Source organism: Coregonus lavaretus (assembly GCF_964263955.1).
Source record: "Coregonus lavaretus genome assembly, chromosome: 3".
In the NCBI taxonomy this organism is placed as follows: domain Eukaryota; kingdom Metazoa; phylum Chordata; class Actinopteri; order Salmoniformes; family Salmonidae; genus Coregonus; species Coregonus lavaretus.
The window spans coordinates 24934517-24946724 of NC_139990.1; the positions used below are offsets into that span (position 1 = coordinate 24934517).

Consider the following 12208-nt stretch of genomic DNA (forward strand, 5'->3'; position numbering starts at 1 on the left):
GTCAAAAGATGCAGAAAGGGAGGAGAGGAGGGTTGAGTTCACAAAGGACTGGAAAACTGATGGAGCATTCATCAACCCGTACGGCATCACCATGTATTCATAATGCCCCGTGGTTGTGCTAAATGCTGTCTTCCATTCGTCCCCTTCCTGGACACGCACCAGGTTGTACGCACTCCTGAGATCTAATTTCGTGAAGAAGCGCGCCCCATGCATTGATTTGATCACAGAGGAAATGAGGGGTAGTGGATAACTATAGCGAATTGTAATTTTATTAAGTGCACGGTAATCAATGCAAGGGCGCAAACCCGGTCTTTCTTCTTCACTAAAAATAAACTTGAGAAGGGACGTATGAACCCCTGACGCAGGGACTCAGAGAAGTATGTTTCCAAAGCCTCCATTTCAGTCTGCGACAGGGGATATACTTGACTCCTGGGCGGCACAGCGTCTAACCGGAGGTTTATCGCGCAATCCCCCGAGCGATGGGGTGGTAATTTGGTGGCCTGCGTTTTGGAAAAGGCATGCGCCAAAGCAAGGTATTCGGGGGGAATGCGCACGGTGGAGGCATTGTCTGTACTTTCCACCGTGGTCGCACCAACTGAAACAGCTAGACACCTACCCTGACACTCTCGCGACCACCCCGTGAGAGCCCTCTGCGGCCATGAAAAGGTGGGGTTGTGTAGTGCTAGCCAGGGAAGGCCCAACACAACAGGGAAATCAAGGGACTCAATAATATGAAACGTGATTTGCTCATTATGGGTCTCCTGCGTAAGCATAGTGACTGGTGCGGTAACCTCCCTAACAAAACCTGACCCTAATGGTCGATTGTCAAGTGCTTTGACGGGCAATGGAATAGACAGGGGAACCAATGTAATACATAGACTAAGAGCTAAAGACCTGTCAATAAAGTTCCCAGCTGCGCCTGAATCTACCAGCGCCTTACACTGGGGAACTATGTGTAATCAGGAAAGTTGACGTGGATGGTTAAATGCGCAGCAGAGTTTTCTGAATGAGTGTGGGCTTATGCTACCTGGGGTGACGCGAGAGTGCCCTGCCTGCCACCTCCAGAACCAGAAGACATTGTGCAGCAGAATGTCCTCTTCTGCCACAAGAGTGACACTGGATCTGTCGTCCTCCGTTCTCACTGAACGATGCACCACCCAGCTCCATCTGAACGTGAGCCGGGGTGAGGGGGGGGTGAAACGGGCAGGCCCCTTCCACGACGTCCTCTTGAAGCCAGCAGGTTGTCCAACCAGATGGCCATGTCCACCAGTTGGTCGAAGGTCAGAGTGGTATCCCGGCAGGCTAGCTTCCTTCGGACGTCCTCACGCAGGCTGCATTGGAAATGGTCAATGAGGGACTGCTCGTTCCACACGGACCCAGCCGCTAGGGTTCTAAACTCCAGGCAATAAAAGTAACATAATGCTCAACAAGAGCTAGCGACACCTCCACATGGAACAATAACACACAAAGACATGGGGGAGCAGAGGGAATAATTATACAGAGACTGATGAGGGGATATGTACCAGGTGTGTGTGAAAAACAAGACAAAACAAATAGAATGATGAAAAGAGGAGCGGCAGTGGCTAGAAGGCCAGTGACGACGAACGCCAAAGCCTGCCCGAACAAGGAGATGAGGCAGCTTCGGAGGGAGTCGTGACAACTGTGGTTGTCTCACCTAGCTATCTTAAGATGAATGCACTTACTGTAAGTCGCTCTGGATAAGAGCATCTACTAAATGACTAAAATGTAAAATGTAAATGTTTTACATACATATTACTGTAATGAATTAATTAATCAAAAAAATATACATTATATATATTGATGTCACAAATGTATCATTTGTAAATGTCTTTGTTAAAAATGTAGTTATTTGTTACATTTGACTCTGACATATTTAGCAAAAAAACATTATTTGTGTATCTGAAATGAAACCATCAAGTGATAGATGTTAAACAAATACATGTCTGTCATTGAACAACCCTTGATTAGGTAGTGAAAAAAACACACCAATATGTTTCATAATTTATTTTAAAAATAAAAGCAAATTTACCAACATTTCTGAAAATGGATATATAGCGTTTTGGAATGAAACTTCAAATGTATGTGTGTCCCGCTGAAATATTCAAATCCATAGCAGCACGCAAGAATGAGATTAAGAAATGCCTGCAACATTTGCATAAATGAATTTGTACTGTTGATCATTAGGAGTAAGATACCGGCATCATATTTAAACTCCCCAAATAACATTCGCGCCATATGGAAGCCAAGGCCCCATATGTTTAGAATCCAACCCAAATGGCGACATTATGCTGTGTGGCGATAGATGTCTGCTCATTATCATTAAGGATATGTTTATATTGCAGGGCTCGTGCTTTATCATTTAGTCACTTCTGCAATATCACTGGTGTTTTTACCATCACTGCTCTGGTTAAAGTCAAGTCATGATGACAAGATTATGATCCACTATGTTGCAGTATAGCATTACAATCTACTGTATACTGATCCATTGACATTATTTTCAGTCTTAGGCCAATTGTGAAATGGGTTCCAGTATGATATGGTGGGTCTGCCACATGCAGGACAACAACAAAGGAGTGGGCTCAAGCAGATCTGGCATCCATGCTCACACTATGTATCTCCTTCAGAGGAGTGACATGGTTTCCAATGTGATGAGGTGGATCTATTACAGTAATAATGTGCCTGTTTCTCTCTGTCACAGTATACCTGGGAGTGACCAATCTGAACACCTACCAGGTGAGGATGAACAGCATGTGTGCCCAGTGGAGTCCCCACCGCCACGCCACTCTGTACCGTGTGGTCATCGAGTCGCTGCTCAGTGAGTACCCAGCACCACACAATCACATACACACATACACATCAACTTGCCCTGTGCCTTTTGAACCAACAACAGTTTTTTACAGTATTGAGCTTACTAAAAGCAAGTCATTTGTCATGGCAGCACAATATCCACACCCTCTCCTTGACAGTATGCCCTTACTTCTGTGTGTAGACGTACACTGTACAGTACACTATATGCAACCAAATCCACATTGGTATTCCCACACACTGACACAGAGCCACTCTAGTGGAAGGAGGTGATTACCATGCGGCCACACATCTCCATGTGGATAAGGCTGTCAGCTCCCCCCTAAAATCCACATGTGATCCCGGTCAGGAATTATGCTCCTGGCAGGGAATCTCGGTTGGGACACGGAAACCTGCAGGGAGGACGATTCACTTGTAATCCCGACAGGGATTTCACACTTCCCCAAAAGAACTGTATAAGGAACTGGGGGATTGTCATTTGTAACAATATTCAAATGCTATGATATACCATGTTATATTATGCTATATTATATACAATATAAAGCATGAGATATAACATCAATAGGGCAGACTGTACAGGTTTGGTAAAGGGGGATATTATTTGGGTTAGAGTTTTAGTTTAGAATCATATACATTAGGCCTACATGGCTTTTTAACAGGCGAGCTGAGTTGACGTTTACATATCCTATGGTTAAATAAATGAACGTTGGCTAGCCAAGTGTGTGTGGGGACAAGATATACTTGTTATACGGATGACCGTAATTGCACCTCATTGCATCTTTTTGAAAAAGTTAGGATGAGAAAGAAAAACAATTGGGTTTCTTGTTCAACGTGCTCTGACGGGGAGTTACAGACACTTCTATTTCAGCTTGTAGTTAATTAGATACTGAATTTGCGTCAAAGCAGTACATTATTAGGCAAAACAATTATATTCAGGAAAATATTCTAGGAGTCTTTTACCTTCTAAGTCATAATTATCACTTCACAGACGTGAGACTTCCAACCAACTGTCAGTGTGGGTGGGTGTCTGGAAGTGAAATGGAAGTTGTTTTCAAAGGGATAGTTTGCTACTCAGTCAGTGCAGTAGTCTTAAAGGGATATTTAAAGTTTGTGAGAAGTTTTGAATGCCCTCAAAGTTGTCCATATATCCATATGATTAGACGAAGTAAGTCCTATATTAATGAGAGAACCTGCCATTAATCTAATTCTAGCCAGTTAATGACATTCAATTCACAACGTATCCTAATATACAGTTAGCATATAGCAGGATCTATGCAACAGATGGCATGGAATATTTCAGCTATGGAACATTTAAAATGTCAATGTGTTATCAATGCTGTGTTGATCCCAATATGAGTATCATCTGCCAAATAGGAAAATAATGTGAGCAATTCATCAAGTTTAACACTGAGACCCAAACATCATTATTATCGTGTAGCGTTTCACACATTGCAATTTTGCAGCATTACCTTTGGGAGCTCCTGAAATATTAGATCCATCAGCCGGCATTAGGCCCAAATTAGGATTTATGATGGCTAGATAAATATATAATTACCCAAAGAAAATACCACCTCGGTGTATGAGGGAAAATGGCTTAAATTGAGGCCTTAAGGGGAAGGTTCCGAAATTACAATTCTGGGGTGAGAAATGAGAGCGCCACCTCCACATGAGACCTCATAATGAGATTCTACTCAGAGAAAGGCCACTGCTCGGGTTGCCAGATATTTGAATAACCCCCAACAGTTTGTGTAAGAGGCACAGGTCTTGATACATGTTTAAGACACAGCTTTAGTATGTTCAATAGGTGTTAATACTGTGTGCATATTCAGCTTTGTCCTTTTTGATGACTTAATACAGTGGTAGACACAGTAGTCATTGGAAATGACTGTAGAGGATGTGTTTGATATGAGGCTGTTACTTTGACAGAATCTCCCACCTCCAAATTCTATGTATTAGGCAGCTGCATTGTCAGTGATTACAAAATATGTCAACTGTACCCTATAAAAATCAAGTTACAAAATCATTGTAGACCGCCTGGTATCATCCATCATTATGGCTGTCATAATACTAGTCCTCCAATTCAGAAGATGGTTGACTTGTGTCACTTGCTTGAAAATCTGATATTGGTATTCACTTGATGCTTAAAGAAATAGATCCAAACCCTGGAAGAGCGGTTGTACAATATAATGTGGACATCTTAGAATTGGAATTCATTACTTACCTGTACATTTCTATACTGAACATGCTCCTGCTGATGACAACAGCATTGATTATGATGGAAACCAGTGGTAAACTGAGTGTCCAAAACATTAAGAACACCTGCTTTTTCCATGACATAGACTAACCAGGTGAAAGCTATGATCCCTTATTGATGTCACTTCAATCAGTGTAGATGAAGTCGAGGAGACAGGTTAAAGAAACATTTAAAAGATTTGAGACAATTGAGACATGGATTGTGTATGTGTGCCATTCAGAGGGTGAATGGGCAAGACAAAATATTTAAGTGCCTTTGAACGGGGTATGGGAGTAGGTGCCAGGCGCACTGGTTTGTGTCAAGAACTGCAACGCTGCTGGGTTTTTCACGCTCAACAGTTTCCCGTGGCGGGGTGCAACTCAGTATTAGGAAGGTGTTCTTAATGTTTTGTACACTCAGTGTATATGTGATGGTGATTCTGTCTTTATTTTAGATGGACATAAACAGGAGGCAAGGCTGGGAGGAGGAGCCACCCGGCACTGCTTCAATGACCTGACAGCTAACACGCAGTACAAAATCAGTGTGTACGCCCAACTCCAGGACACAGAGGGACCTGCAGTAACCACCACAGAGAAGACCTGTAGGTGTCCCCCTCAACAGCTGCTTAGTATACACTCTACAACAGCCCTACAACCGACTTGCTACTATTCTCAGAAAGAATTCTTACAACATAGTGACAATGTTGTGACGACATAAGTTCCTGTCCGTCGCCCCCGGCCTCAACAGTCTAGCCCAGGGGTCGGCAACAGGCAGCTCGCGGGCCAAAACCAGCCCCCAAGTGATTTATTTTGGTGGCTCAAAGTTTTTAGTTAAAACAGAAATAAATGTTTAAATGATTCCCTCTAGACTGTAGCAACATTGTTACAACATTATCCAAACCGAACATACAGTACATCAACATGCCTTACAGACAATCACAACATACAATATTTTCACAACATTATTAGCCTCCTGGGAGGCACTTGAATGCCTCCCCTTGGAATGAATCATGATTGGGTCTGTGGCCAACTCACAACAGTAATAAAGGCACTCTCTCTAACCCACCAGGCATTTGTTTGCATTGAGTTGCTTTACTTCAAGTTTAGACACTGATTTATAGCTTTGTTTTGATGCAGATTAGAGCTAAATGACTTTTTAAATTACCCTGCGTTTCCCCAGGTGGCCTTGCAGGCTGCCATCAAAAGTAATTCCCAGTTTCATGTAGCTGAATTACTACGGCGGTAAAGTATATGCGGTTTTCGGCAGGGTTCCAGAGCTAGAAAAAAGCAGTACAATTCATTTCAATTTGACTGCCGTTGTTGGTAGTGATCAAGCTAGAAAATTACTGTATATGGGTATATATAATATAATATAATATAATATAATAATATAATATATAATATAATCTAAGCACTAAGCATAAGCTACCATCCCTGATATATTCTCTGAATTCCTTCTGATTCTTCTATCATCTGACTAATAATATACAGTGGGCTCCAAAATTACTGGCACTCCTGACTGGCAATGCACAAACAATACTTAAAAAAATATAAACAACATAATTATAGCGATAAACTCAAAATACCAACGTGAGAAATACTGTACTTTATTAATGTTTCAATGGAACCAACCAAAATCATACAGTTATTTAATACAAAATACATTTCACCAAAATCAAGGTTTCATAATTATTGGCACTCCTCGTTTAGTACGTAGTGCAACCACCTCTGGCAAGGATAACAGCATGGAGTCTTTTCCTGTAATGTTTGACAAGATTAAGGAACACATTTGGAGGGATTTTGGACCATTCCTCTACAGAGATCCTTTCAAGATCCTTCACATTCTTGGGTTTCTGCCGTCTTCAACTCAGCCCACAGATTTTCGATTGGATTGAGGTCCGGCGACTGAGATGGCCATGGCAGAACATTGATTTTGTTGTCACAGAACCATTTCTGTGTGGATCTTGAGGTATGTTTTGGGTCATTGTCTTGTTAGAAAGTCCACCTATGGCCAAGTCCCAGCCTTCTGGCAGAGGCAACCAGATTGTCAGCCAAAATTGCCTGTTACTTGGTGGAATTCATTATGCCAACAATCTTAACCAGTGCCCCTGGACCTCTGGAATTAAAACAGCCCCAAAACATCACTGATCCACCACCATATTTCACCGTGGGTATGAGGTGCCTCTCCTTGTATGCATCTCTGTTTCGAAGCCAAACATGCCGATGCTGTATCTGACCAAAAAGTTCAATTTTGGTCTCATCTGACCAGAGCACCTTCTTCCAGTCATAATTTAAATGACGTTTGGCAAACTCCAAGCACTTGCGTCTGTGTCTTGGGGTCAGAAAGGGCTTTCTTCTGGCAACCCTTCCAAAGAGCCTGTGGTTGTGGAGGTGGCGTCTGATGGTGCTTTTTGAAACCTGGTGACCCCAAGATGCCACCAAGGCTTGCAATTCTTTCACAGTGATTCTTGGGGATTTTGTTGCTTCTCTCACCATCCTCCTCCCTATGCTGGGGGCAAAATGCATTTGCGTGAGGTTTTCAACTGTTCCATATCTTTTAAATTCTTTAATACAGTGCTCAGTGGTATATTCAATCATTTGTGGATCTTCTTGTAGCCATTACCAGATTTATGAAGGTCTACGACCATCTGTCTCTTTTGAACTGCCAGTTCTTTTGTTTTCTTCATGGTGTTGGATGACAAAGGGATATTGCATGCATGTTACCTCATTTTTATACCCTAGTGAAACAGAAAGTGATGTAATGGCTCAATATAGTTCCTTAAGACTTAGATAAACTTAAATACGTGTAATTTAATTCCTGGTTTAATTTAGGTAGATGTTATTTACAATCATCTTTAAGGGTGGCACTAATTGTGAAACCTTGATTTGGAGAACATTGATTTTTAATTAAATCAATAAATGATTTCGGTGGGTTCCATTGGAACATTAATATAGTACAGTATTTCTCACATGTTGGTATTTTGAGTTTATCACTATAATTATATTGTTTATATTTTTTTAAGTATTGTTTGTGCATTGCCAGTCAGGGGTGCCAGTAAGTCGGAAGTTTACATACACTTAGGTAGGAGTCATTAAAACTCATTTTTCAACCACTCCACACATTTCTTGTTAACAAACGATAGTTTTGGCAAGTCGGTTAGGTTAGGTTAGGTTAGGACATCTACTTTGTGCATGACACAAGTAATATTTCCAACAATTGTTTACAGACAGATTATTTCACTTATAATTCACTGTATCACAATTCCAGTGGGTCAGAAGTTTACATATACTAAGTTGACTGTGCCTTTCAACAGCTTGGAAAATTCCAGAAAATGATGTCATGGCTTTAGAAGCTTCTGATAGGCTAATTGACATCATTTGAGTCAATTGGAGGTGTACCTGTGGATGTATTTCAAGGCCTATCTTCAAACTCAGTGCCTCTTTGCTTGACATCATGGGAAAATCAAAAGAAATCAGCCAAGACCTCAGACATTTTTTTTTTGACCTACACAAGTCTGGTTCATCCTTGGGAGCAATTTCCAAATGCCTGAAGGTACCACGTTCATCTGTACAAACAATAGTACGCAAGTATAAACACCATGGGACAACGCAGCCATCATACCGCTCAGGAAGGAGACGCGTTCTGTCTCCTAGAGGTGAATGTACTTTGGTGTGAAAAGTGCAAATCAATTCCAGAACAACAGCAAAGGACCTTGTGAAGATGCTGGAGGAAACAGGTACAAAAGTATCTATATCCACAGTAAAACAATTCTTATATCGACATAACTTGAATGGCCGCTCAGCAAGGAAGAAGCCACTGCTCCAAAACCGCCATAAAAAAGACAGACTACGGTTTGCAACTGCACATGGGGACAAAGATCGTACTTTTTGGAGAAATGTCCTCTGGTCTGATGAAACAAAAATATAACTATTTGGCCATAATGACCATTGTTATGTTTGGAGGAAAAAGGGGGTACTTACAAGCCGAAGAACACCATCCCAACCGTGAAGCACGGGGGTGGCAGCATCATGCTGTGGGGGTGCTTTGCTGAAGGAGGGACTGGTGCACTTCAGAAAATAGATTGCATCATGAGGAAGGAAAATTATGTGGATATATTGAAGCAACATCTCAAGACATCAGTCAGGAAGTGAAAGCTTGGTTGCTAATGGGTCTTCCAAATGGACAATGACCCAAAGCATACTTCCAAAGTTGTGGCAAAATGGCTTAAGGACAACAAAGTCAAGGTACTGGAGTGGCCATCACAAAGCACTGACCTCAATCCTATAGAACATTTGTGGGCAGAACTGAAAAAGCGTGTGCAAGCAAGAAGGCCTACAAACCTGACTCAGTTACACCAGCTCTGTCAGGAGGAATGGGCCAACATTCACCCAACTTATTGTGGGAAGCTTGTGGAAGGCTACCCGAAACGTTTGACCCAAGTTAAACAATTTAAAGGCAATGCTACCAAATACTAATTGATTGTATGTACACTTCTGACCCACTGGGAATGTGAACTGGGAAGCTGAAATAAATCATTCTCTCTACTATTATTCTGACATTTCACATTCTTAAAATAAAGTGGTGATCCTAACTGACCTAAGACAGGGAAGTTTTACTAGGATTAAATGTCAGGAATAGTGAAAAAATGAGTTTAAATGTATTTGGCTAAGGTGTATGTAAACTTCCAACTTCAACTGTATGTTATGTTTGATGATTTAATCAATGTGGTATCTTCTGTGTGAAGCCATTTTTTTACTGTAAATGAAAGCTTCACCAAGCATGTTTGTCAGGTGAGGTGACATAGAAAACTAATAAGGATGTTATAATGATTTGTGTGTGTCTTATGTCATTGCTTTCATGCAGTCCCTGTTCCCACCCCGGCACCCACCAGGCCACCCACTACAACCCCTCCTCCCACCATACCCTCAGCCAAGGAAGGTAATGCAAAAGCCCTGTTGTAAACACATACCTGTGGGTCCTATTGTGGTGCACTCTTCTAAAAATGGGGTATTTCCACTCCATTCCTATCTGGTAGACTAGTACTGAGGTCATCAGTGTTTTAAACACTGATGCTTGGTTGGGCTGCTGGAGAGAAATATTTTAGGTCTGTATTGCGTTTAGTAAGCTGTAATGCTTTTGGTTTGGCCTCAAAGCACTTCATGTATCTTTATGGGGTAAAGGGAACTAATACTGTCCTCCACCACTGTGAACATCTACCTGGGTGATGTATCGCAGCAATTTTGCACTTGAATGCTCACAAGTCATCACCCATTGGCGAACAGATACTGTAGAGATATCCCCAATGATAGATTATCTACACATGTGGTGGGCTGGACGCAGTGCACGCTGACTCGGTCACCAGGTGTACGGTGTTTCCTCCGACACATTGGTGCGGCTGGCTTCCGGGTTAAGTGGGCACTGTGTCAAGAAGCAGTGTGGCTCGGTTGGGTTGTGTTTCTGAAAAAATGTGGTTGTTGATCATTGCTAGACAACCATTTTCAGGTCTTGCCATAGGTCAAGCAGATTTAAGTCAACACTGTAACTCGGCCACTCAGGAACATTCACTCTCTTCTTGGTAAGCAGCTCCAGTGTAGATTTGGCCTTGTGTTTTAGGTTATTGTCCTGCTGAAAGGTGAATTAATCTCCCAGTGTCTGGTGGAAAGCAGACTGAACCAAGTTTTCCTCTAGGATTTTGCCTGTGCTTAGCGCCATTCAGTTTTTTAAATCCTGAATACTCCCCAGTCCTTAATGATTACAGGCATACCCATAACATGATGCAGCCACCACTATGCTTGAAAATATGGAGAGTGGTACTCAATAATGGATTTGCCCCAAACATAACACTTTGTATTCAGGACAAAAAGTGAGTTCCTTTGCCAGATTTTTTGCAGTATTACTTTACTGCCTTGTTGCAAACAGTATGCATGTTCAAATGGATACTTCAGCATGCTCAAATGGATATTTCATGTCTGCTTCTTTTTTTTTTTACCCATCTACCAATAGGTGCTCTTCTTTGTGAGGCATTGGAAAACCTCCCTGGTCTTTGTGGTTGAATCTGTGTTTGAAATTCACTGCTCGACTGAGGGACCTTACAGATAATTGTATGTGTGGGGTACATAGATGAGGGTAGTCATTCAAAAATCATGTTAAACACTATTATTGCACACAGAGTGAGTCAATGCAACTTATAATGTGACTTGTTAAGCAAATGAACTTTTTTAGGCTTGCCGTAACAAAGGGGTTGAATACTTATTGACTCAAGACCTTTCTGCTTTTCATGTTTAATTAATATGTAAAAATTTAAACAACAAAAAATTCCACTTTGACGTTATGGGGTATTGTGTGTAGGCCAGTGAGAAAAAATATCTCAATTTAATCCATTTTAAATTCAGGCTGTAACACAACAAAATGTGGAAAAACTCAAGGTGTGTGAATACTTTCTGAAGGCACTGCAATTTTGTTTGGTAAAAGGTAAAAGTAAACTAGAGAGCACTCAGAACAGGCAGGTACAATGGAAATCACTCTGTCAAGTTGCTGGGTCAATTTTAAACCGGTCCCTGACTGACATTCAAACCTCAAATGACTCCTGACACAAATTTGTGAATCTATTACACGTTCATATACGCAGTGTCTATTGCACAGCCATGACTATAGACGTCTGAAATGATAGTAAAGCTGTTTAATGGGCTTTTGGAATAATCACAAATCTTTTCAGACTTTCAAAAACGATCCCATATGAGCTTTTGAGTCTGAGATAATACCATAAGCTGGAACTTGTTACAGTCTTGTATCCTGAGTTTCAAGTCAGAATATCTCAGAGTTTACAATTCTCCAACAAACACATGCAACATAATATTATCTGAAGATATAACTTGTAGAACATTTGTAAAAGTTTAACTTTATTTGCTGTTTTTGAGAACAATAATCTTAGCAGTTTTCTTTCTTCCTACACAGCTTTCCAGGATGAGTCTTGAAATGTAATTGAAAACTCAGTCCCCTCTGTTGGAACTCAGACCAAGTCAATTTCCAAGCCTGTAATTCTTATTGTTTTATTATTGTTATTGTTTGCCTAGGAAACATAAACAAATGCAACTTTTAGTTCACTTTGCTTCCCACATACTAGCAACTTGGTTATTATCTTTGGTTCCT

The 12208-nt window shown here is 41.2% G+C and overlaps 1 protein-coding gene across 1 annotated transcript in view; it reads left to right on the forward strand.

Moving 5' to 3' along the window:
• The window catches only part of col14a1b (collagen, type XIV, alpha 1b), a gene marked incomplete at its 5' end in the record, with an annotated part of 113270 nt that overhangs the window by 65690 nt on the left and 35372 nt on the right, over window positions 1-12208 (forward strand). The window contains 3 exons of the mRNA XM_084158273.1: window positions 2720-2836; window positions 5514-5660; window positions 9923-9997. Of these exons, the coding sequence (XP_084014399.1) occupies window positions 2720-2836; window positions 5514-5660; window positions 9923-9997 (339 nt within the window). The remainder of the gene's footprint in view (window positions 1-2719; window positions 2837-5513; window positions 5661-9922; window positions 9998-12208) is intronic.